The sequence below is a fragment of the Eurosta solidaginis genome, chromosome 1, assembly GCF_040869045.1.
Source record: "Eurosta solidaginis isolate ZX-2024a chromosome 1, ASM4086904v1, whole genome shotgun sequence".
NCBI lineage: Eukaryota > Metazoa > Arthropoda > Insecta > Diptera > Tephritidae > Eurosta > Eurosta solidaginis.
This window is the reverse complement of record NC_090319.1, coordinates 366442775-366468110: the sequence shown is the minus strand read 5'-3', so window position 1 is coordinate 366468110 and position 25336 is coordinate 366442775. Positions and strand designations below refer to the sequence as shown.

General features: G+C 37.3%; 3 protein-coding genes across 15 annotated transcripts in view; 1 reads left to right on the top strand and 2 right to left on the bottom strand.

The window, feature by feature from the left end:
• Positions 1–261: 261 nt before the first annotated feature.
• On the bottom strand, positions 262–1690 carry Ublcp1 (Ubiquitin-like domain-containing C-terminal domain phosphatase 1). Its single transcript, XM_067762899.1, has 2 exons — positions 1466–1690; positions 262–1393 (listed from the first exon to the last, which is right to left on the bottom strand). Exons 1-2 carry the CDS (start codon positions 1665–1667, stop codon positions 594–596), a joined length of 1002 nt encoding a protein of 333 aa, XP_067619000.1. The 5' UTR covers positions 1668–1690; the 3' UTR covers positions 262–593.
• A 2491-nt stretch (positions 1691–4181) lies between these two features.
• Positions 4182–8256, top strand: LOC137238191 (F-box only protein 9). The gene is made up of 3 exons (XM_067762898.1): positions 4182–5068; positions 5128–5935; positions 7374–8256. The coding sequence occupies exons 2-3, from the start codon at positions 5136–5138 to the stop codon at positions 8056–8058; spliced, it is 1485 nt and encodes a 494-aa protein (XP_067618999.1). The 5' UTR covers positions 4182–5068; positions 5128–5135; the 3' UTR covers positions 8059–8256.
• Positions 8257–9203: 947 nt separating this feature from the next.
• The window catches only part of LOC137238187 (uncharacterized), a 61173-nt gene continuing 45040 nt past the window's right edge, over positions 9204–25336 (bottom strand). For all 13 annotated transcript variants that reach the window (XM_067762884.1, XM_067762888.1, XM_067762885.1 and 10 more), the window contains 5 exons: positions 22372–22552; positions 22101–22314; positions 21760–21972; positions 9673–10511; positions 9204–9595 (listed from right to left, as the gene is read on the bottom strand). In XM_067762884.1, coding sequence (XP_067618985.1) covers positions 9369–9595; positions 9673–10511; positions 21760–21972; positions 22101–22314; positions 22372–22552 — 1674 coding nt within the window. In that variant the 3' untranslated portion in view covers positions 9204–9368. The remainder of the gene's footprint in view (positions 9596–9672; positions 10512–21759; positions 21973–22100; positions 22315–22371; positions 22553–25336) is intronic.

Sequence of the window (25336 nt, the reverse complement as noted above, 5' to 3'; positions counted from 1 at the left end):
GAAAGGGTTGCGCTACACAGCCCCTTGAATCTGGTATTTTAGTCGCCTCTTACGACAGGCACTAACCCGCTGCGGGGTAGCAAAAATCCATCTGCCTTTAAAGTTGATATACCTTTATTCCAATGTCCTTTTGATTCTTTTCTTCCGAAAAGTGTATTTCAATTTTACTTTTCTTCCTGATTTCGTTTTGGTTTGACTTTGTCGCATTAAAAAAATAACCACTTCATTTTTTAACTAAAAAAATTGAGGTGTTTATGTCCCCTCTTTTAAGTCGATTCGTTTAATTAATAACTAATAATTGTTATTGCGCGCATTAGAAGCGTAGTTACAAAAGTTCACTCAAATGCAATAGATCAGTTAAACATTAATAAATATTAAACTGATTAATTGAAAAAACAAATAATTGCAAATATGCCAAGTAAATTTAAGTATAACTAAAGCAAAGCTTTTTACTATATATATATTTTTTTTTATGTTAATGTTCAATCCTATTCCTAGGCACATGACCTTAGCGATTCCGTATGATTTTAAAATTTATAAGACTAAAGAAAAAAAAAAGGAAACATACAAATCTCTCTGCTTATACAAAAATTTTAACGCGTTTTACGTGGATCATACTGTTGCCATTTGCGATGATTAAGCTTATTAAAATCGTCACAATATTGTGCTATATCTTTAAGGTATCTTGATAATTTCAATAATTCGCGATCAGTTTGTCGACTTAAATGTGCCTGACGAAAGGGACGCACACGTAAGCCCGAACGTGGATTCATCAAAAAGTTACGTTGTATATCATCAAACATTATGGTATTCTTGGAACTATATTGTGGATATATACCCCATATCAGACCGAGCGGTTTCACATCGACTACACCACGCTCAATCGTGTACACCGATATCATGGCAGTCGAATCCAAATAGAACATTATCTTATAATTAGGATTACTGCTTACTCCCAACATTTTCATTTTCTCCTCAATCCAACGCATACCCGTCGCAGACCAAATTGCAATATCATAATGCTCATAAGCCGTTTCTAGGAATTCATGTAAATATGGACGCATTAACTCTGAAGCTGTTTCTGCAGGTGAACGATGATCGAAAAGCGTGTAATCAATATCGAGTACAAGCAAATGTTTGCCTTCTCGTGGTGGAGCTAATTCCTTTATTTTATATTCTCTTACACGTCTCTGCACTTTTGCTAGATACACAGGTGATTTTTCCACCAAATCTTCCTCTTCAGCAACATCAAAATCATCAATTACTTCTGTCATATCATCAGGTAGCTGGCATGCAGTTTCTATATCCGCTTCGGTTGAACCTACCATCATTAGCTTGAAGTTGGGTTTCAATTCTAGTGTACATATTTTGAGTTCATCCGGTGCAACTTTACCTGTTGATATAGTAAAAAAAATGTTGTACATTTTTGTTGCGCATAGCGGTAATAAAATTGTTATTTTTTTACCTTTATATTTGAGATTTATTAGTTTTTGTCGTTCCGGTCGCACCTGTGTGAGTTTGAAGATCTCATGACGAAGCACAGCTACAGTGTCCTGATCGGTCAAATCTGTTATGGGATATTCTTTTCCACTCCATTTAACTATAATGGAAGCCTGTTTTATTTCACTTATAGCTTGAGTAGTAGATGCTTCTTGTTCAGTTGCCATTGCAGAGTGCAATTTGATCCGCCGGGGGGGGGGGTAGAAAAACAAATCTGACAAATCTGAAATACGAGAAAAAAACAAAAACATCATTCAGTACTGCCATATCGATACAAAATTTGCGTTAAGAGCTCTGTTAAAATAACATTATTGCCTATGTAAGTACAAGAGCTCTGTTAAAATAACATTATTGCCTATGTAAATACAAGAGCACATTCTTTGAATTACCTTGTAAGAACGCTTTCACGTGGGTTCAAGGGGTTGTGTAGCGCAATATATAGCTTACCCAACCCAATTGTCAACCTCACCTTCGATCGGCGAATCACGTTTCACTAACAGACGAGGCTCTGGCGACCCCAAGCTCCTCATGGAACTTGGGGGTGGGGAGGGAGGGATGGCCTGAAGGTTTAATGTGGCCATATAAATCGTTCCCGAGATGGTCTGCCCAGCACCTTAATGGTGCTGTGTTACCGGAGCGTACCGGATCTGTATCCGGCAAAGGACCATCACATCGATAACACTCCCCAAAGCCTTCGGGGGTAACCTTATCGCTACAACAAGATGGAAGATGGAAGAGAAAATTTTTTATGGTATTTGCGGCTGAAGCTGGCAATATTCATGTGGTTGTTGTGATGTTGTTGTACACAAAAAAAATATTGTGTACAAAGAGATTTGGACGGATAAAATTTTGATCCCACGTCATTGGTGGACGAGCCAGGGTAATTTTTATAAGCGCTACCGAGGTCAGCCAATGTAGTACTGTGTTTGGCGTAAAACTACTGCGGATTCGACAAACCCCCCCCCCCCCCCCCCCTCCCCCCACCAATGGCTGGCTTATAGCTACAGCAACAACATGCCCGTGTTCAGATTGTTGAAATCTCCGTATTGGTTGTTGGTTACGGTGTGCATTCTGTCTTCTTTTCACAATCCCTACGCTAGCGCAATAAAAATAAAATAAAAGCCATATATGTAATACTCCTATATTGCTAATAGGAAATGCTCGCAATGTGTTTTGATTTCGAATTCAAGACAGCCTATAAAATTTTTGTGATTGTAGCAGCATAAGTGTGACAACAAAAAATTAAAATTTAGGTACATTCGATGGGTAGGTTATACAATAAGGGACCAGGGGGAGGGAGTTGGGAGTAGTGGAAGGGGTGGGGTGAATCCCCCTTTCTAAAAACACCACCTCCACCCACAGGAAGCTTATAGTTTGATCACAATGTAACAATGTAATATTAAAGTTACCAAAAAAATGCAAGAAAACACAGTGAATTGAGCAAATATGGTGCTACCAGACTTCAAATTATGTATAAATAAAAAACGACTCAATCTATTTTAATCGCGCCATTTTTTATTCCATATTTTCTATTTTTTTATGAAGTAACCGTAATTTATTTTAAAAAATCGCGATTTTAATCACAAATAGAAAATTTTTATTTTTATTAAAAAAAAAAAATAAAATAAAAAGCCGCAGGGGAAAATTTGGAATAAAAAATTGCGCAATTTTTTATTCCAAATTTTCAATTTTTTATAAAATATACTTAAATTATTCAAAAAAAAATATTAAACTTTACAAGAATACGTAAATTTAAACAAAAGAAAATAGTTGTTTGTGATTTTATAAACATTATAGAGTGTACTTATGTATAAAATTCTTGTGAAAGCGTTCGTATGTAGATAAAAAGTGATAGTTATACTATGGTAATTTTAACAACTAATTACTAGTAAATTGTTAATAACAACTATAAATTACTCACTGATTCTCGTTGGGGAACTCCCTGAGAACCTATGTGCAAAATTTCAAAGGTCAAACCCCTTTGGTTTACGAATAAAACCAATTGGTCCCTTAATGTATAGCCGACCCCATTCGGTTATTGAATACAAAACAAAAATCTTTAAACAGCAATATATCGGCACTCTGATGTTCGGGAATGTACCTAGCCTTTTGTAGCAATATAGGAGTATTACATATATGATAAAACCAGCTGATGAAGTGTGGAACCATTAAGGGTCAATTAAACTTCCTTCCCCCTAACGCCATAGTCGTAACCATACCCATATCCACAACCATCTCCAATGTGATCGATTAATGGTGCCTTAACTTAAAAATGTGAAAATTTCATAAAAATAAAGAAAACGCAAAAAGTTTCAAACATATTCCACAAAAAATAAGTCTCTTAGTCATAACGTATCCAAAACAATGAATAAAATCTACAAAAAGTTATTAAATTCACCAACTAAAATATTTTTAGGTTATGGATATGGCGAGAAACCAAATACCATTTTGGTTGGCTATGGTATGGTTATGGCATTAACGTTATGGTATGGCACCATTATTCGATTACATTGATTTCCATAAGGTAGGTTCGATCAGCTGTTTTATCTGGTTATGGTTTTATGGTTATAAGTCACCATTAACTACACCTTTAATCCAGCCTTGCGCAGTACCATGTGCCCAACTATGATTCAGCAATCAGCTGGTGGCAAAAGTTATTGTTGTTTTGTTTTGACCGACGAATAGACAAGCTGACTGACGTAATTGCAAGGAATAACAAGATAGATATTAAAAAATGGATTCAGGAAAAGCCGAACAAGAATTTGCCGCCTACCAAAAACTAATGCAACAATTGTAAAGTGTGGGACAAGTGAAAGATTCACACGAAGTACAAACGAGTGCAACACATTTGAAAGGACGAAGCACTCGAGAATAAATGCAAAGTGAAAAAATTGCAAATGCGCATTTGGTAAGCGCAGGTAAAAGAAACGGGCAAATTTTCTTGGACGAATTTTTCTTAGCCAATTTCTGTGCAAATATAATTTAAAAAAAGTGGTTTTACCAAAAGTGTAGAAAACATATGCATAACTGCACCAAAGTAATAAATTTGCACATAACGCCGATAGACAACGAAAAAAAAAAACAAGTCCCATATTTGAAAGAAAAGTGCTGTGTATATTTTAACCTTGAACTTTGTGTTTGCTTGCTGCCTATAATGGCCAATTGCTTTGTGATTACTCATAATTTGACGCCGGTTCATTATATTTCCTTTGCCAAGTTCTACTCCAACGTATCAGCCACCTTTGCAGCTGTCGCCAGCGATATCGTCCATTTCAGGTGCCGTCGCATTTTGGTGTCCGAGGTGTGCCAACAATATTCACGTCCTTTTATTATACGATACAGTGACCGTGAACTAGCTGAAAAAGTCTAAATTTTAAGCGGCACAATAGAAGCTGTCGTATAGAGCAGTAACCGTTGTGATAAATATTAAAATAGAAGACGAAAAAATACTGATAAGAGAATTTGAGGTACTCGCTTTGTTCGCCACGCTCATATTCAAAGGTGAAATTTAGCAAAACTCAGCGTGCGCTGTATGCTTCCTATTTCCTTACGGCATATTTTCAATTGGGTTCGTAAAGCATATGCTTTTGTTTTTGTATATAACATCTAATATATAACTTTCATTAGATAAGAAAATGTCGAAGCCACCACCCTTACAAATAGGAGAAGAAGCTGTAAACCAAGATGTCCAACATGAACCGTCTGTATCGCATTCAGCTAGAGACGTAAATAAAGTAGATACTCCCTTAAACACTTTCGCAACCGACATACGTACAGAGTTGGATAAATTTCGTGATAATTGGCAACGTGAATTAAAAAATCAAAATGATACCGGAACAACTGCGCCCATCAGAAGTGAAGAGCATGAGCCAGGAGCGTTAGTAGAAGCTTTGGTATCCGATGTCGATTGTAATGCAATGCAAATTGTTAAAGATATTGAACAACATAAATTGGCAGAGAATCTATTCCGTAGTGCCGTTGAGCTGGAACAGCGAGGCAAGGTTTATGATGCATTGCCACTATATCGTAAAGCTGTGCAAATTGTGCCAGATATTGAATTTAAATATTATGAGCAACAGAAGCTAAAAGGAGGAGCCACTTACGGCAATCAAACCCAAGAAAATATTAAACTAGAAACGTTAGAAAAGTCCAATGAAAGGGTTGATACAGACGAGTTAATTGAAGATTTATATGAAAAATTTCAGCTGGATTTAGCGCGTAATGGTGGACGTTTGTTATATAGCAGTCGTGATGCAAGTGTTATTACTGCAGAAACACACATATCCGAATTGCCACCTGAAATTTTGTTGTACATTTTGCGCTGGGTAGTATCATCACAATTGGATATGTATTCCCTAGAGCAATGCGCAACTGTTTGCAAAGGACTATATTTGTGCGCGCGAGATGAAGAGCTTTGGCGTTTGGCATGTGCTAGGTAAGTTTGTTACTAATTATAAGAAATGTTCATGTCTGTTTTTTGAACTCAATCAAGGTCTGAACCTAGTGGCAATATTTTTATGATAAATCAACCCTGGGAAAAGTTAATTTTTAAGCATCTATATGATTTATTCCCTTGAAATCTTAGCAAATTTAGAGATGTGAGCGGAGTCAACCATCCTTCCCCACACACCGTTTCTGAATCGTAAGCGATTTTGGAGAAGTGAGCCACTTAGGCGCAGTAAGATTTTTTTGCGGGTACGGATCGCATAGTTTTTGGGACCATTTCAGGAAAATGTATAACTTCCTGACTGCTACGGAACTATTTTTGGATAACTTTGGGATTATTTTACTACTCTTCTCAACAACTACATAGTTAGGGCCGACTTATGGAACTATCTCCGGATCCTTTCGAAACTATTTAAGTACCATTTGATTGTAGCCATTCGATGATCTTCGAACTATTCCGGATTATTTGAAGACTGTATCTGGACCAACTTGGTATTGTTTTCGGGACTATTTCGAATAACTTTGGGAACAATCGGGATAATTTTATTTCGAAGATAGTTCCCATTGTAATTGTCTTCGAGGTCATTTCTGAACTGTTGCAGATATTTTTCCGAACCAATTCGGTACTATATCCGAATCATGGAACTATTTCCATATCGTTTCCGGACGCTATGGAATAATTAGGAACTGTTTTTGTTATCAATTTTGGAGTGTTTTCGCATCAACTGAACCATTTTGCGTTTTGAGATACATTTTCGGCTGTTTTCTGGAACATTTCAACGTTTCAGGGTAATTTCGGGATCAAAAGGCACCATTTCGAGTATATTTTGGAATTGCTTTCTAGCTCATTTCGGGATTTTTTCCGCATCAACTCAGGACTATGTTCAGATCATTTCGGACTATCCTAATCTTATTTTGTTACCATTTCGAAAATATTTTTATCTAATTTTTTAATTTATTTATTATTTAATTATAATAATTTTCGGATCCCTTATGAAAGGGATTAGAACTGTGTGTTTTCTAAATCGTTTCGGAACGATTTTAAGATGACCTCGGAATCAAGTAGGAACTCTTTGGGACATTTTTTCCAAATAAATTCGGAACTATTTCAGGCCTACTTCATCATTTATGGACTATCTCCGGACGTAACAGTTAGGGACTATATGCATCCTTATTTTGGATATTTCCACTACTATTCCGGTATTGTTTTTACGACCAGTTCGTAAGTGTTTAATGTAAAGACTATTTTGTGATTACACTCTCTATCAACTCAATTTTATATTTTAATCTCTAGGTGTGAACGGAGGCGCCGATATAGGCTAGCCATATATATAAATGTAATAAACCATGACGAGCTTTAGAGGTGCCACTCGATCATAAATTCATCTATTTATTACTTCAATCTTATCTTTTTTATAATATTTCAGAGTTTGGGGCGCCAATTTGGGTAATGTGGGTGATCCCGCTAGCCAACTATTGGACAATATAAACGAATCAGAGCGAAACACCAGACCAATTGTCTACACATCCTGGCGTCAAATGTTCATCTTACGTGAACGTGTCCTATATAGCGGTTGTTATATAAGCAAGACAACTTACTTGCGGATGGGCGAGAATAGCTTTCAAGATCAATTTTATCGTCCAGTACAATTAGTTGAATATTATCGATATGTACGCTTTTTGGGTGATGGGCGTGTACTTATGATGACAAGTGCTGATGAACCAGCGCAAGGAGTGAATAAGTTAAAGAATATACATCAATTACGTCCAGAAGTTCTGTGTGGCCATTATTGTCTCTATGGTGATACAATCACAATTATACTAAAGAAGCAACAACAACAACATTCACAACATTATGCGCGCCATAGACGTGGCAGCATTGCACCGGGTATGGATGAACCGAATTGTACAAAATATTGCATTGAATTTCGTATAACAAATACGACAAAACGAAAGTATGCACGTTTGTTATGGATAAATTATACAGTTGTACAGAGACGTAATAAAGTGGAGACTTCATCACAATTTGATCTTACGCCATCAAAGTATCCGCCTTTATGGTTTTCACCGGTGCGTAGCTATCACTTGGATACCGAAGCGCCACTGTCTTAAGGGACAAAAACTTATGATTTCGCTGATGTAGAATCTTTTTTGTGGCTACATGTAACGTGGATTTATAAATACAGTTTTAAAATATAGAATAAGTTGTAGTTATCAGGTGTTGAACGGTTGCTAAGTCTGAAAATAGTGTTTCAGAAAATCCTGCACTAATGTAAGAAGTTTATATTTTCTTAAGTAGTTACATGGACATTAGGCTGGGTCGATTTATTAACCGATATCGCGCCATCAATTTTTCGATAGGATTTGGGCTCAGGAAAAAAGTCCCACTACGCATACCCAAAACAATAATTTTCGAGCCTGCGAAATTTCATTTTTTGACTTTTTTCGACTTTGATTTTTAAGGGTTTTTTCATGACCTACTAATACTATATACAAACACACACCAAATTGGCAATTTATACCATTTGGGCAATTTATTACGCAATTTATCATATAATAAATTGTCAATTTAACAAAAATTGTGTAATAAATTGTTTCAAACTGCAAATGCAACCTTGTAAAGTGTGTTTATTGAGTAGATTTAAGCGTCAGTTACGAATGGATCAACTATATGGTTGGCTCATCTCATCAGCTGATTATATTTTTTTCATTTCACTAGAGTACGGATTGTCAAAAGAAGATGGCAAACTCAAAATGAAACCAAAACATTGAACACATTTTTTTACAACACACAAAAATTTCAAAGTTTTATGTTTGGTTGGTTTTAAAGCAAAAAAACAAAGTTTTTTCAAAGTTTTATGTTTTTATTCCATTCCATTCGCCTAATATCAACACGCACATTTTGACAGTCTGAACAAAGGTATGTTGTTGCTGTAGAGATAAGCCAACCAGCTATCAAATTACTATTGTGTAAGCTAAATTGTATTTGTATTTGTATTTTATTGAATTGAGTTGTATGAACACCACTGAATTTAAATCGAAATTGCCTCAATTTATTTTTCTGCTTGAACATAGAATTAGATAATTTTCGTTTGATTGTAAAATTTTCATACATATACATATGAAAATTTTTTTAGTAGGTCATGAAAAACACCTTAAAAATCAAAGTCGAAAAATGGTAAAAAAAAATGAAAAGCCCAATGGACATGGTTTTTTGTTGATGCTATATAAAATTATAAAGGTAAATCAACAAACGATTTTTATTAAAACGATACTTAATTTTTTATTTCATTTTAGTTTGAGTTGACTTCGTCAATCAAATAAAATATTAGTTAAGCTTTGAACTTACGCTACCATCGAAATACATACATATATTTACAATTCAATAAAAAACATATCAAATCAATTAAATTGAATTAACGTCAAAGCGTATAGCCTCCTTGATCCGCCCAATGTACTCTACGGCTTTCCAAATAATCTAAGCTCTCTTGAATCTTGCGACGTTCTTCATCGATCAGGGCTACGCGTTTGTATTTTTGTACAGCATAGCAACAACCGAACATCAGAGCTACTTGAAAGATTAACCAAAAAATCAGAAGTGCAATAAGTAGACTTTGGTTCAAACAAAAATTATCCAGCTGCATGTGATCTAAAAAATAAAATGATATAAAAAGAAAAGAAAAAATAACACAATTTGCCGCAAATTGCTGCTGATTAAATACCTACCTATACCCGCAATCAATAAGACACCACGTTCTCCATAAATAAAATTATTGCTGCTCATCTGATCTGGACCACGTACATGTAAATTATAATTTAAAGGCAGTAGGCCGAAGTCTTGTTTCGTCATATTTTCTTCCGTTTTTGAATCATGTGTTAAATTCATTTGCTCAAGTGGCTCCTCCTTAGCTACATCCATGACAGTAGATATGTAGACTGGATTTTGCACTTTGAAGCGATTTGAAAGTGGCACTACTGAGTCTGAATTGCTTACTGGGCGCGTTTGAATTTGACGACGTTGGCGTGCAGTGTTAGTTTTATTTACATTATTAGCCGGATTAACGCTATCAGCATCATTACTAAAACCACCACTACTGCCATTATTCCCACTTCCATAGGGGTAGCAGTTATCGTCCGGACACCGTTGCATACAAAAACGTATTTTAACATCAAAATTAACTAATGATGAACCTGCAAATTTGAAGGCATGAAAACGTGCGCGAAGCATATTTTTTGAACTGGAACGGAAACGTTCCAAAGCAGGAAATACCGTTGCATCAATGGGGCATCCGCGTTCATCAATAAGCTGTACAAAATTTTGATTATCTTGCGTTTTAGCTATCAGCGAAGTAGCACGAAAATCAGGCAATGGCGGTAACGCATAATTAATCAATTGTTGCTGATGTGGTGAGTACTCGGCTATGATTTGTAATTCTAGATTTTGACCAATTAGTACATCATTTGTCTCGTGTTGATGCGATATATCCAAAATTTGTAGGTACACTTTCGGTAATAGCGGTACATCGCTGCTATTGAAAAATATGGAGCCTTCGTTGGGTAGCATACTGTGAAGAGAGATAGAGAAATAAGAGGGATAGCATAAGTTGTTGTTGTAGCAGTGAATTAAATGGGGTTACACTGAAATGACAGCCCTTGGTCGATAAAAATCCCGAGTCGCTCCGGTATATAGAACCGACTGCCTTGGGAAGGGGATAAATTATAGCTTTTAAATGGGACAAAACAATTCTAACACAAAAAAGATCTCCTATTAAGCCTCGGGAGTTTTACTTTGGCTTCCAGTGGCAGCTATGCAGATTTTTTGTACCAGTGGGTGGTTAATCACGTCCTTCCTTGTTTGAGTTTTTTATATGGCCGCGGGATGCAGGCTAGAAGTCTTGCAAAAATAGCTCGTTTTGACCTCAAACTACTTTATAGTATATTTATATAATGCTTTTATGAATATATGTAGTAGTTGATGCATTAGATTCATTTATACAGGTCCTGATGCTTTGCAATCTAACAAAGCTCGGTTTTTAATTTGTAATCGTATTAAACACCTAATTTTGTGCATTCCAATTTCTAACTTTTTTAGGCGCACTCTCAACTGAATGGGTTCCTGCTCGGGCGCCAGTTAAGGTGGGTAATATGTTCGCACAAAAAGTTTATGCTAAAGACGCTCTTGCCGCAAGTATGTTTAAGGTAGTGTAGGTTGGAATTCTTGCACTAATAGTGATTGATAAGACTCGTATAGATCATAATTGGCAACTACTGAATCCCTATCCACACATTCTCAGACCATATGCAGTTTTCACTCAGCAGCCAGTTTATTTTCAAATAAAATCATTCACCCATGGATAAATCAAGGTTGATAATTAAAAAGATGCGACAGCTTTTTCAACTGGCAATCCATTCAGTAGCTCACGGCGTGCAACTTGAAGCGTTAAGCCTATAGCCGCATTTAAAAACAAAAACACCACGACATATGTATTCTAACTCGACTGCGTCGAGATTTAACAGAGCAAACTGATGTGAATTGACAGGATATTTATAGTGAAAGGTAAAAGGTGTTATTGCCTTATTACACCGAGAATTATCTATACATTATCTATACATTTAACCGAAATCCTGCCAACAAAACAACGGTACCAGGATCGTGTCTAAGGAACTTGTCTTAGGTGGTGGGTAGGGAGACCAAGAAGGTTCAATGTAGTCATATAGGTTAGGTTAAGTTAGGTTTAAGTGGCTGCCGTCCGCATCGGAGCGGCACACCTAGGCCTTTATAGGCCCATTGTGAAACCACACGGATTTGTTCCTACTATCCTAATCAAACCACTTCGTTGAGTTTATGAAGCTAACTAAGCGTCGTGCATTGACCTCAGCTATATCAGTCAGATCTACGAGAAACATCTTGCCCATAAAACGTTGCCGTCTTCTACCGAGCGCTGGACATTCACAAAGTAGATGCCTAACAGTTTCAGGTTCATCTTCGTTGCCGCAGCTTCTACAATAATCATTAAGTGGAGCACCAATCCTTTCCGCATGCGGTCCAATACAAACATGACCAGCGAGAATACCGACAACTAAGGAAAGATCCCTCTTATGGAGGGTGAGAAACTCTCGCGATCTCTTCTCATTCAATTCCGGCCATATGAGTTTTGCCGTATGGCATCTATCATTATGCTTTCATCTGGCTCCCGCTTCCATCAGTGGAGTTTCCTTTATCTTGTGCTTGCAGGTGGAGAGCGGCATGCCCAACCTCTTCCAGGATGGCGAAAGTGGAAGGGAGGTACCCTTTCTTGGAAGCTTATCCGCCATCTCATTACCTGGTATACCCTTATGTCCCGGAACCCATACCAGATGCAGAGTAAACTGTTCAGCCATTACGCTAAGTGATCTGCGATAGCCTACTAGAATTTCATAATTAGTTGTGACAGAGTCAAGGACTTTCAGTGCTGCTTGACTGTCTGAGAAAATATAAATGTGCTTCTGAGATACTGCCTTCTGCCTAAGGCAGTCCACAGCATCTTGTATGACCGCAAGCTCGGCCTGGGGTGGCTTTCCATAATTCGATAGTCGACACTCGTCAGCTCGATACTTTAATTCGATATCGAACGCTCGATGACACAGCTTTGGTTTACGTATTTCAATTTGAGTACATTTTTCTCGTGTATCAAAAAGTGTTCCGAAAGTATATTGGAATCATCAAAATAATTTCAATAGGGAAAAACGTTTGTTTGCTGACTCCTTAGCTTAAAATTATTCCTCAAATAATCGCAAAAGCATTAAAAACTCTAGCTTACGAAAAGCAATTCGACACCTAAGGTGCTATCGAACAGATTGTATCGAACGTTCGATACAACGCGACGAGATTTTGTGTTACGGAACGCAAAAACGATCATTTGATACTCGTTTTTGTTCGATATCGAATTACGGAAAGCCACCCCTGAAATACGCTACAGTGATCACGAAGGCGAAAAAATCTGTGTATGTCCAATCGTTCCGAATAGACACCCCCTCCGACCCTGTTATCCAGTTTAGATCCATCTGTGTAGATCTAAATGCTGTTAGTGGACCAATCAGGGTCATTCACCCACTGTTCCCTCTCAGGGATTAATATCTCGTATCCCCTGTTAAAGTTGGTATGTGGTTTGCAGAAATGTGTCCATTCTGGTATGCAGAATCTGTCAGTAAGGTTGCAGTGAGACCATGTGGTCAGTTTCCTCAGCCTAACAGCTGCACATGCTGCATATTTTATGCTTACTATATCTATGGGTAGTAGGTTCGGTATTACATTCACAGCCTCCGTTGGCGTTGTGCGGATGGCTCCGCTTATGCATAGTAGTGCAGATCTTTGCACCTTTTGAAGAGCAAGAACCGTCGCGGATTTATTCAGGGCGGGCCACCATACCGTCACCCCGTATAACAATATTGGCCTAACTATGACCGTGTATATCCAATGTACTATCATAGGGGACATACCCCATTTCCGTCCAATTGCCCCTTTACATGTGTAGAGGGCAACCGTGGCCTTACGGACACGTTCCGTATTGCTGTTGTTGTTGTTGTAACAGTGATCCCCCCCCATCCAATAGGTGCGTTCTATCACAAATTGTCATCAATATCCTTTAAAATTGCTGTTAAGGCCTGATATAATCAATATTGTATACTATATACATATGTAGGTCTTTAGAAATTAAAAATAGAAAAACATAAACGTTTTCTTAAGCTTACGTTTGTGACATCAAGTGGTATCGTGAAGACAATAAGAAAGGAAAAGCACCATACAGTCAGCACAGACAACGTCACGATAACATGTTGCCGTAGTATGTTGCCATTTCGAAAAAGGGAAATTGCGGCTAGTAGTAAAGCAGTCAGAATGGCAAATGTAAGTAAATGAACCATTTTGAAAAGGAGCTAAGATTTTGTGCACGATGAACAAATGTTGGTTATTAGTGGAGAATTATTTACACTGCCTTTGGTAAATCTTTTAATTCTATGGTGCTTTTAACTCGTTTAATTTGCAACTGCTGAGCTGATTGTCGCTGCATTTCTTCCAGACGCGTCAACGATTGCGATTTTAATGATATCAAATGTGGCTTGCAGAAAATAAATTCAGTTTTATGTTCGAAAAATAGTTTTCCAGTTGTTGGTTCAATCAGTTCGATTTTCCCTACATCTGTTTCTTCAGGTGGCATAGTAAGTTGAAGGCGATACTCCCTACATCCACTGCGATGCCTATTTTTCCCTAAACAAATAAAAGATTGTCTCATTAAAATTCCTTAGCCTAAATATGTAATTTCAACATTTTAGTTGGTAATTTTATACGACAGCATGACACTGCTAATACGCGTCCAACAACGACGCGTCTTGACATCAGTATTAATAATCGGAAACCGGAAAATAAAAATTTTATCTCGTTCAAAAGATATTAACGAAAAACCGAAAAATGACCCGCGGGTACCTCCGAAACCGGGGGTGGTATCCATAGTATTTTTGCGCAGAACACCCCTTTCTGTATTGGCGGCCTTTGGCCACGCTTATAAAAATTACCCTGGGTGGGTCCAACACCAGTTTGGAGACCAAAACTATATCCGCGCAATACACGTTCACAATTTCTTTGTCGTATAGAATTACCTTTTAGTTCATACATACTATGTGGTCGATAGTCAATGTAGCGTTAGTATAAGATTGTTTTCTTCATGTGTACAATGCTTATCGGGTTTAAAATTCAATTTAAAGTACGCTTAGCCCTTAATTATTATTTCTTTGTCATAATTTATTTAATAAAATACTTTAGAAAATTTAAGAGAGCAAATCACCACAGTTAAACAATATTGAGAATGAAACCATAGATTAGAAATCAATGATGACATGATACGAAATATTCATTCTCTCTCAATTCGTTTCCAGGAATGGGTCTTAAAGTTCATTCAATTGTAAACATTGGTTCATTCGATTGTAAACAAACTTCATTCGTTTCCAAGAATGGGTCTTGAAGATCAGAGTTGCGTAAACAGCGCAAAAAAAATTCCAAGAAAATCGGTGCGTTTTCATTATTTTTCATTTCAAGTGTATTCAACTACATAAGCGGATCAAAAATTTGTAAAAAAGGTACAAGAAATAACAAAATTAAATGAGCTGTTATATTAACGCACGAAAAGAGATAAGTACATTTTATCTTAGCTATCAAAAAATTAAATTTCACGTTTTGTCACGGAAAAATTTTTAACGGGTAAAATAAGCTTTTTTTGTATTTGTGATCCTGAAAAAATTCGAGTTTTTTGATATCCCATTTGACAATCTTGAGTAAGTTTTCGGTGAAAATCATAAATTAAACCTTTACCATGTAAAATACCCCAAAGTTATTCCGAAATGCCCAAATTTGATTTTGAGGATGATGCCATCTATGGTCAATGTTATAAAAAATGCACATTTTCACGCGCTCTCAGAGAGCGAGAAGTTTCATATCATGTCATCATTGTTAGAAATGAAGCCAAGTGTTGTGATACACTGATGACCTGATACGAAACTTTCATTCTCTCTTAATTTGTTTCCGGAAAGGGGCTTGAAATCAGCTGTCTGTTCATTCAATTGTAAACAAAAGTTCATTCGTTGTAAACAAAAGTTCATTTGTTTCCAAGAATGGGGTCTGAAGTCAGATGGCTATAGAGTTGCCTAAAATATGCAAAAAAAATTCTCCAAGAAATCCGTTCGGTTTCATTACTTTCAAATAAATCAGCAAGTAAGATGATAAAAACTTTTTAAAATTTATAAAAAAGGTAAAGTTTTGTAGAAATATTTTGTGGTAGATAAGTGAAAAAATATGAAATAATATATTTCAATTGCGTTGCTTTGCTTTGTTGCTCTGGCACCGCCATAAGATAACAATAAGCGGCTAGTCCCTTCTTTCACTTTGATGCGACCAAAACGTTTATGTACATACATATGTATATCCACATACAATAAAAAACGCAAAAAATGTATAAGAAATTACGAAATTATATCACTTGGTGAAGTATCTGCGTTGTTGTCCGCAAAAAGCTATTAATTAAACATGTTGCGTTAACCTATACGTATACCTACAATTTATCTCAGTTGTCAAAAATGGAATGTCGCAACGCTCCACAAAAACATGGCCTTTATGCATCCACTTACATCAATGCGAAGACTAAGAAGCTGACTTTTATATCAATCGGAAGTTGCTACCAAAACCCGTTTCGTGTGCAGCCCTTCAATGAAAGGTGTTGTCACTGATAAATTTTCCACGGGTGAAAAGGAGTTATTTTTTTCTTCGGAGTTGTAATCCTGACAAAAATTCGAGTTTTTTGATATCCCATTTGACAATCTTGAGTAAATTTTCGGTGAAAATCATAAATTAAACCTTTACCATGGAAAATACCCCAAAGTTATTCTGAAATGCCCAAATTTGATTTTGAGCATAATGACATCTATGGCCAATGTTATAAAAAATGCACATTTTCACGCGCTCTCAGAGAGCGAGAAGTTTCATATCAGGTCATCAGTGGTGTGATATCTTCTGCATAGACGTCAAAATCATGGTACAGGTTTACAAGTATTATATGTATGAGAAGAAAACAATTCCTTTCTCTTTCTTACACACTGCCGTTTGACACTTCGGTCAGTGTCAAACTAGTGTGGAACTCAGTGGAACCTGCGTTTTGACACTGAACGAAGTGTCAAAATTACCGGGGTTGCTGTCGTGGAATAGACGCAGGGAAACAAAAAAAGGAGCGGAATATCAGATATGGGTTGCCGTGATGGAAATTTTATTTACGAATTTAGTATGAAAATGTATTGCACCTATATGCGTCCTACAGAAAATTATACAAAAGTCTTGAATTGGGGTATCTGAGGACGCGTAGTTATTGCGGCATTAAGAATAGAAACACGAGTGCTAAGTTTTTCTACACGTTCAAAAGTTCTCCGCGAAAAACAGTTTGAAACCGAGGTCGACTGCAATAACCCGTCCAAAAATGTGGAAAGAGAAATAAAAAGACGCGTTTTGCCCTGTTATCTATAGTTCAAAGGCGAAAAAGTATTCGAATTATTGGAAGCGAGGCAAAAACGCGTCTATTAATACCTCCCTCGACGGTTTTGATCGTGTTTTAGGAATTGTCCCCGGTAATAAAGTATCACAATTTGTTAATTAAAATTATCCAGAACATATGGATTTTAAAGAGAGATGTAATTAAGTGCTCATTTGAAAGTAAATAAGAATATTTCTTTGTAATTTTGCAATAAAAATTTTACACAGCTTTCGTTAGCAGCTACTACACTTTTCTTGGACCTAAGAAGTACAACAGTGCCAAATAGCATCCACACAAAAAACGAACAAGAACAAGCATTTTATCAGGTGAGCGTGGCTGTGTACGCTGCGCGCTGCTACATATCCTACTTGTAGACATGTACTATGGTCAAAATTCCAAAGTGATTGGATCACCCAGAGCAGAACGATACAAGGTGGCAGCATGGTGACATACAAACATAAATAAAAATCCCATGTACTTTGTTTTTGTAAATTCGATGGACAAATGTCAAAATCGTACTGCGCCGGAAGTTGATGTATCAAATCAAATAAAAAAAGTTTATAATCAGCTGTTCCATGCTGCCACCTTGTATCGTTCCGCCATGGGATCACCTGATTTGTAATTGTCTATCGCTAGCCATCATCCGGTGGCAAAGAGCCGGAGCCAGATAAATAATTTTGCATGTAAATTCAACAACAACGTTTTGAGCCAGATAAATCCAGATAGAAGTCTGGTTCAATTTGTGAGCCAGATAATGTGTTAATTACTTGTCCTTAGTTTGGCAACCTGCCTTTAATAAACCTACTTTTTCAAAAATAAATGTCGCTGCTTAGCCTTTCGCCGTATGAGTTAAATGAAAAACAGCGGCGACATCTGCCTATCACATTTCACGTGTGCGAAAATATCACGACCTATGCTTCTAAAGTCTCTCAATGACCCAGAACATTCCCGTGAGCATTGAACGTGAGCCGGAGCTGTAAAACTCACTGGGAGATGGCAAAAATATCTCCAAATTGTCGAAATCTGTGTATTGGTGTTGGTGCGAATGGAATGGAATGGAAACATAAAACTAAAAAAAAAAAATGTCTATCTGTATCTGGTTTATGCACCATTGGAACACGAGGAAAAATTATTTGCCGTCATCCAGTGAGTTTTACAGCTCCGGCTCCCGCTCAATTCTCACGGGAATGCACTGGATCATTGAGATACTTGAGAAGCAGATGTGATATTTTCGCACACGTGAAATGTGATAGGCCGATGTCGCCGCTGTTTTTCATTTAACTCATACGGCGAAAGGCTAAGCAGCGACATCTATTTTTGAAATAGTAGGTTTATCAAAGGCAGCGTTGCCAAACTAAAGACAAGTAATTAACAAATTATCTGGCTTACAAATTGAACCAGACTTCTATCTGGATTTATCTGGCTCAAATCGTTGTTGTTGCATTTAATGCAAAATTATTTATCTGGCTCAGGGTCTTTGCCACCGGATGATGGCTATTATGTACCGCATACGCATATAAATAGTAGAGTTGTGCTTTTTCGTTCATTTCAGAGATTCGGTTCTTTCGTTCTTTTTCTGATGAATGAACAAGTTGTTCGTTTTGTTCATCTGTTCCTTTTTTTTCAAGCATATTTGTTTACTGCTACTAGCACCCACGAAAAAAACCAACAAGTATTGATGGGGGTGTGTATGCAGCAATGCTTTGTGTTTTTAAACGATTTTATTTAGCTTAACTTGACAGGCTGGCTGGCACGAATTTTGTAATTGAAATTTAAGTAACTTCCCGATAAATTACAATCTCGAAACTTGGAATATAGTTCAGAACCCGATGATAATGCAGCAATAATGAAAAAACTTCGTTAGGTGGCGCGAATGGATCGATATATCTCAAAAAATCGTATTTGGGGTGTAATTTTTTTGCATGTTTGAAACACATAATACATATTTGAATAGAAAGCGACCTATGAAAAAAAATCGCCGCTAGGTGGCGCAAGGATCAAGATATTAAAAAAATCGTATTTGTGGTCCGATTTGGCTCATATTTGGAACACATAATACATACATGAATAGAAAGCGACCTATAAAAAAATCGCCATTAGGTGGCGCAAGGATCGAGATATTAAAAAAAATCGTTTTTGTGTTCCGATTTGGCTCATATTTGGAACACATATTACATACATGAATAGAAAGCGACCTATAAAAAAATCGCCGCTAGGTGGCGCAAGGATCGAGATATTCAAAAAAATTGTATTTGTGGTTCCGTTTTTGCTCATATTTGGAACACATAATACATACATGAATAGAAAGCGACCTATAAAAAAATCGCCGCTAGGTGGCGCAAGGAGCGAGATATTCAAAAAAATATAATTTATTTAATAATTTGGGAAAAATTTAAACAACGTGACATCAGGACGGACAAGGCGACAGCTGTTTCGATTATACCTTGTAAATCTCTTCAAAGCCTTTTCTCCCGGGAGTGGGAGTCGAACTCGCACTCCTACGATAGTTGAAATGGTTGTAAACGCATTCAACTACGTCATGCCTGTTGTGTAGTTCTTCCCAATTGCCTTATTTTGCATATTTTAATCTTTTACACATTGCATACTTCGTATGCAATTATGTGTTAAAGCTATGCTTGGTACGGCGGTTTTCAAAGAAACTTTCTTTGGTTTTTGTTGCTGTTTTCGTTCTATTTATAGAACTACAACAAATTAACCAATTTTGTCTGTTTGTATGATTTTAATAATCGGGGATCGCCCATATTGCTTTTTCAAATGTATGAAAACATTTATTTGAAGCAATTTTTTAATTTTATAATTTATTTAATAATTTGGGAAAAATTTAAACAACGTGACATCAGGACGGACAAGGCGACAGCTGTTTTGATTATACCTTGTAAATCTCTTCAAAGCCTTATTAAATAAATTATAAAATTAAAAAATTGCTTCAAATAAATGTTTTCATACATTTGAAAAAGCAATATGGGCAATCCCCGATTATTAAAATCATATTCAAAAAAATTGTATTTGTGGTTCCGATTTAGCTCATATTTGGAACAAATATTACATATAGTCCGGTAAAAGTGACATCATAATATTTTGGAGTTCGAGGATAGTCATATAATACACTTCCACCTTGCGCACTTGTGTGTATTGAGCTTAGTATGCAATTGAAAATATTTAGATTTTTCAAATGAATAGTAGGCGAGGTGAAAAAATAGTTTGTTTGAGTTTTGGAATTTGAATTTGATGTGATCGAACGGAAATAATCGTGTTCATCTGATATTCAAATTAATTAACAAATTTTAAAAACATATTTTAATTATTAAATAAAATATTAATATAAATATTTACTAAATATACGTGTATGTGTGTGTTATTCAATTAAAGCGTATGTGTGTGTATTGGTGCATAAATGCACGTAAGAAGTCATTCCTTTTATGGAGTCTATAGTCATATATAAGTTCTATTGATAGTCATATATAAGACCAACTGAACCTTAATCAGGTTATGCTACGCCTCACAATTTTAGAAATTTCACGCGCCCAACGCTTCTATTTAATTGTCTGATCAACGCCCTAGATTGATGAGGAGTGTGACGACTAGTAACTAAAACTTACCTATTTATTTGCTAGCTTTTAGTATTATTATTACTTCATGTAAGTATTGTTTTCAATAAAACCGTATAACTTAAAAAACTTTTTTTTTTGATTATTTTATTTCTCATCGCAACTAATTAGCGCATAAAATACCCTAATAATTTTTTGATCTGCCGAAGGTGCTTCACTAACTTCATGGTCATTGTGATCGTTGCTACAATGTTAGTTACGGATAAAGCGGGAGTCATTGGTGCCGTTTGTCGTATCGCTGTAGTCGTATCCCTAACGTAATCAGCTGTTTACCGTTACGACGGTAAAGCTGGAGTCATTGGTGCCGTATGTCGTATCGCTGTATCCGTATCCCTAACGTAATCAGCTGTTTATCGTTACGACGGTAAACCAAAACCCAATTGGTTGGCTACGATACGGTTACGACCTTAGCGGCACCAATAATCGATTGCATTGATTCTCATAAGGTTGGTCGAATCAGCTGTTATAAGGTTACCGATACGGAATTGGTTGGCTAGGATACGGTTACAACCTTAGCGGCACCAATAGTCGATTGCATTGATTCTCATAAGGTTGGTCGAATCAGCTGTTATAAGGTTACCGATACGGTTACCGGAGACACTGGTGCTTTATCGGTAACCGTATCGGTAACCTTATAACAGCTGATTCGACCAACCTTATGAGAATCAATGCAATCGACTATTGGTGCCGCTAAGGTTGTAACCGTATCCTAGCCAACCAATTGGGTTTTGGTTACCGTCGTAGCGATAAACAGCTGATTACGTTAGGGATACGGATACAGCGATACGACATACGGCACCAATAACTCCGGCTTTAAGCTGGAGACATTGGTGCTTTATCGGTAACCGTATCGGTAACCTTATAACAGCTGATTCGACCAACCTTATGAGAATCAATGCAATCGATTATTGGTGCCGCTAAGGTCGTAACCGTATCGTAGCCAACCAATTGGGTTTTGGTTTACCGTCGTAACGATAAACAGCTGATTACGTTAGGGATACGGATACAGCGATACGACATACGGCACCAATGACTCCAGCTTAAGGCGGACACAGCTCTTGGAAATACCCTGCGACCGGGATATGTAGGACTAGCATGGTATTAGAGTAAATATAATAGTCTATAAATCAACTTACCGTTGTGCAAACTCCAACGATGATTCTAATGCAATAGCATTTGGTATATCTTCACCTTCCGTCACATCATCAACATCATCACTACGGCCATCTTTGTGTTCATCTTTGCGCAACGTCGAATTACTCATTATGCAACCGACTTTAATGAGACGGTCGCCTTGTGTTTGTACATTTGCATTATTTTGTATTACAATCAGTGCAGATATAAAAATTCTACAATCGAAAGCAGACAAAAAAAAAGATGAGTAATCAATAATTGGCATGAAATTACCATCAAGTAGGAAAAATTAAAGAAAATTATTACTTTGCTTCGATGATTGCTAAAGCGATTGCGTTTTTACCTTTGATATGCTTTGGTGACTTCGTAAGCACGCAATATGCCGCAACGATTCTCTGTGACCTCCGTACCAATCGGTAGGCGCAGCACCGTGCTTTTCGTTCCATTACCCTGCACCACACATTGCTTCGAATGCATATTTGCATACATTTTGCCATTGAACCAATCTTTTGGAGAATATTTGATTGTCATTTCGTTTTGTGTGCAAAGCACCTGCACTGTGTAAAAGGAAATGGGTTTAGGGGTCTTTTACTTAAAAATCTTGAACTACTTACCGTCCAAGCATTTGACGCGGCGCATATAAATAGATTTTTCGCGTTGTTTCAAACTACGAGGGCCCATCGAAATAATATCTTCTGAGTGCAACAGGCATTCCGAGTTCGCCAGATCACCTTCTAAGTGGAATGACACACCTTGGCAGTAGAATTTGGCTTCATGCGAACAGTACTGCTGGCACTAGAAGGGAGGACGAAAATTTAATGAGCTGTACGAGCCTTACGTCGATGTAAACATAATGCAATGAATAAGGCCAAACGATTTCGCTGATTAGAGAAAAGCAGGTGGCTCCACTGAGTTGAAAGAAACAGGGGCAGGACGACTTGCTGTTCAATTGTTGTCCTATTAGGCGTCAGCTATCGCAAAGAGGGAATAACTGCTGATTTTGCTTCAAAAATATCTAATTTATATCCGTTTTACTGTTGGTGCATGAGCCTGGGAAGAGAGCTCTAGGTTGGAAAGAAATGTTCTTTGAAAGAATTAAGAATTTTTACTCTTTGCACAGAAAAAGATTTAACCATGAGCTTCACGCAGATTTAACATAGTTAACGAATCAAAACCAAGCGGCTGCGTGGGTTACGCCATGCTGTGCGAATGGATGAAAGGGGCTCCAGGTTTGGTTCCGGACAAGCAAGAGTTTAATGTGTTATATTATGTGGACCGGAGTGACTCGTGTCCTTCCTAGGTAGTCCGCTGCCTCTTCTGCAAGGCCTGCATAATGTATCCCAAGTTAATAAGCCTATATGGTTTATCCATGCGGAAGCTTAAACACCTTGGCGATGAGGGAGTAAGTTACTTAATGTACGTTTTCAACTTGTCTTTAAAGTCCTTCGTCATTCCCGAACAATGGAAAATCATCTAACAAAGGTCGGTCACAACGACCAATATCTCTCCTTTCGCCAACAACGAAGAAACGTTGAAAACCATCGTGGTTCCTCATTTTACTGCGAACTTTCGGTTAGCCAACCAAAATCATGGCTTTCGCAAAGAGCTCAGCACTACCATAGCGTTAAACACCATAAACAACGAGTTAAATTAGGAACCAGCCAAAACCCCATCGTAGGACAGTGCTAGTGGGACTTGACCTGTTAAAAGATTTTGACACAGCCAACGATGACACACTACTCCAAGGCATATAAAATTCAACCTTTCCCGCTTGTCTAAAAAGATGGACACCAAATTATCCAATTGTCGGCAAGCGCCCGCGAAGGAAGAAAAGGTCAAAAGCTAGGATAGTTAAACAGAGGGTGCTTAGAGTGGTGTCCTCACTTCTGTTTTATTCCCACATATCAAAGCTGCCTTCCCCACCAGAAAGAGTTATCATCACTTCTCATGCGGACAACTGCACGATATTGGCAACAAGACCTGTCTCCTCAACAGGCGAATAAGTTTCCAAAATTAATAGTTATCTCGCCAATCTCTCTGGTTATTTCATCATGTGCAATCTGACACTATCATCAGCCAAGTCCACGACCACTCTGTTTACGACGTGGAGGGAACAGATGACACAAATATTGGACGTTGACGTCGATGGCGTTACGCTACTGATTGCCAGTTACACCATCCCTTCGTTAGGCGAAGAGTGCAGAGCAATGAAAGCGAACTATATTCTTCGATAGCAGTTGCAGAAGATGATCCATCACAATATATGAAAAGAGTGGTGGCATCATTCCTACTTCCAGGCTTCCCTTCGTGGTTCTAACTGCATCGGGCGGCACCGAGTATGGCTTTGGCAATTCTTGCATGTTGCGCACAATGCAGAGGATTTCTCCGTCCACTTTACTGACTCCTCCGAAGATGTCGGTCTTCTGTTTATACTACGATTTAGCATGAAGAGATATACGAAAAATTAGATCTGATATGTTCCAATGTGGTTGTTGTTGTTGTAGCAGTGTTTCGCCCCACCTAACAGCTGCGACCGATCACAAATTGTCATCAATATCCTCTAACGGGTGTCCAAGGAAACTTGCTGCTTGAACAGGGGTGGACTATAATGATATGTTCCATTCGGAAGTATTAGTGCTGGTTTTATCTTCTTCTAGGACTATGTGGTTATCCTGCCTGTGACATTGTGTGGTTTTGTTACTGCTCTTACAGGAGGTTCTTAAACTGTCCTTTTAGGATGTTCATGTTACCTTATTGTATGCACATAGCTGTGCCTTGCACTTCTTCCGGTGTAGTTCATTGGAATGCTAAGTTTACACGGCTTGGTGGTTAAATTTCGTATGGGACCACAATAAACAACTTATTTGCTACTACAAAAAGCAGCTACTCTAACCTAACCTATCATAAGCTAATCATCTTTAAATAACAAATCCGGCTTGAAGAAACTTAAGTGAATCAAATTCCAGTTCATAGTTAAAAAATCATGCATTCAAAAAACATATTGTGACGAATGTTAGCAACACTAACCTGATACTAGTATCACTAAGCTGATACTAAGCAGCCACTCGTATGTACGCAAACAAATCAATCATCATTTACACACATATGTACATACAAGACAAGGAAGAGATACTCGCAAACACATGTAATCATCAGCCGAAGTAGTACTTACGCATACACCCGCATATGGCTATAAGAGAGAAATAAACTACAAATAGGTATACATGTATATAGGTAATAACCCAGTAAGGGATACAATTGTTTTGGAATACAGTTTCGCGAAATGACTAGACCTTAGGAGAAATGGATGAACGAGAAAAGTGAGAGTATAATAGCAGCGCAAGCTGAGGAGTCAGTATTCAGTTTGATTTAAACACGCTATTCGTTGCGAAGTGAAGTATAATTGTGAAGTATAATTGTACTACTCCCAAATTAGTCTAATAAAGATCATTTTGTAATACAGAATATTGGAGTGATTTATTCAACAGTTTAGCGATTCGAACGTTAGCAGAAGGTTTCAAATAAGCGGAATTTCTCTAAATTCGTTACACTATCATAAGATCAACATCTTCAAAAAAC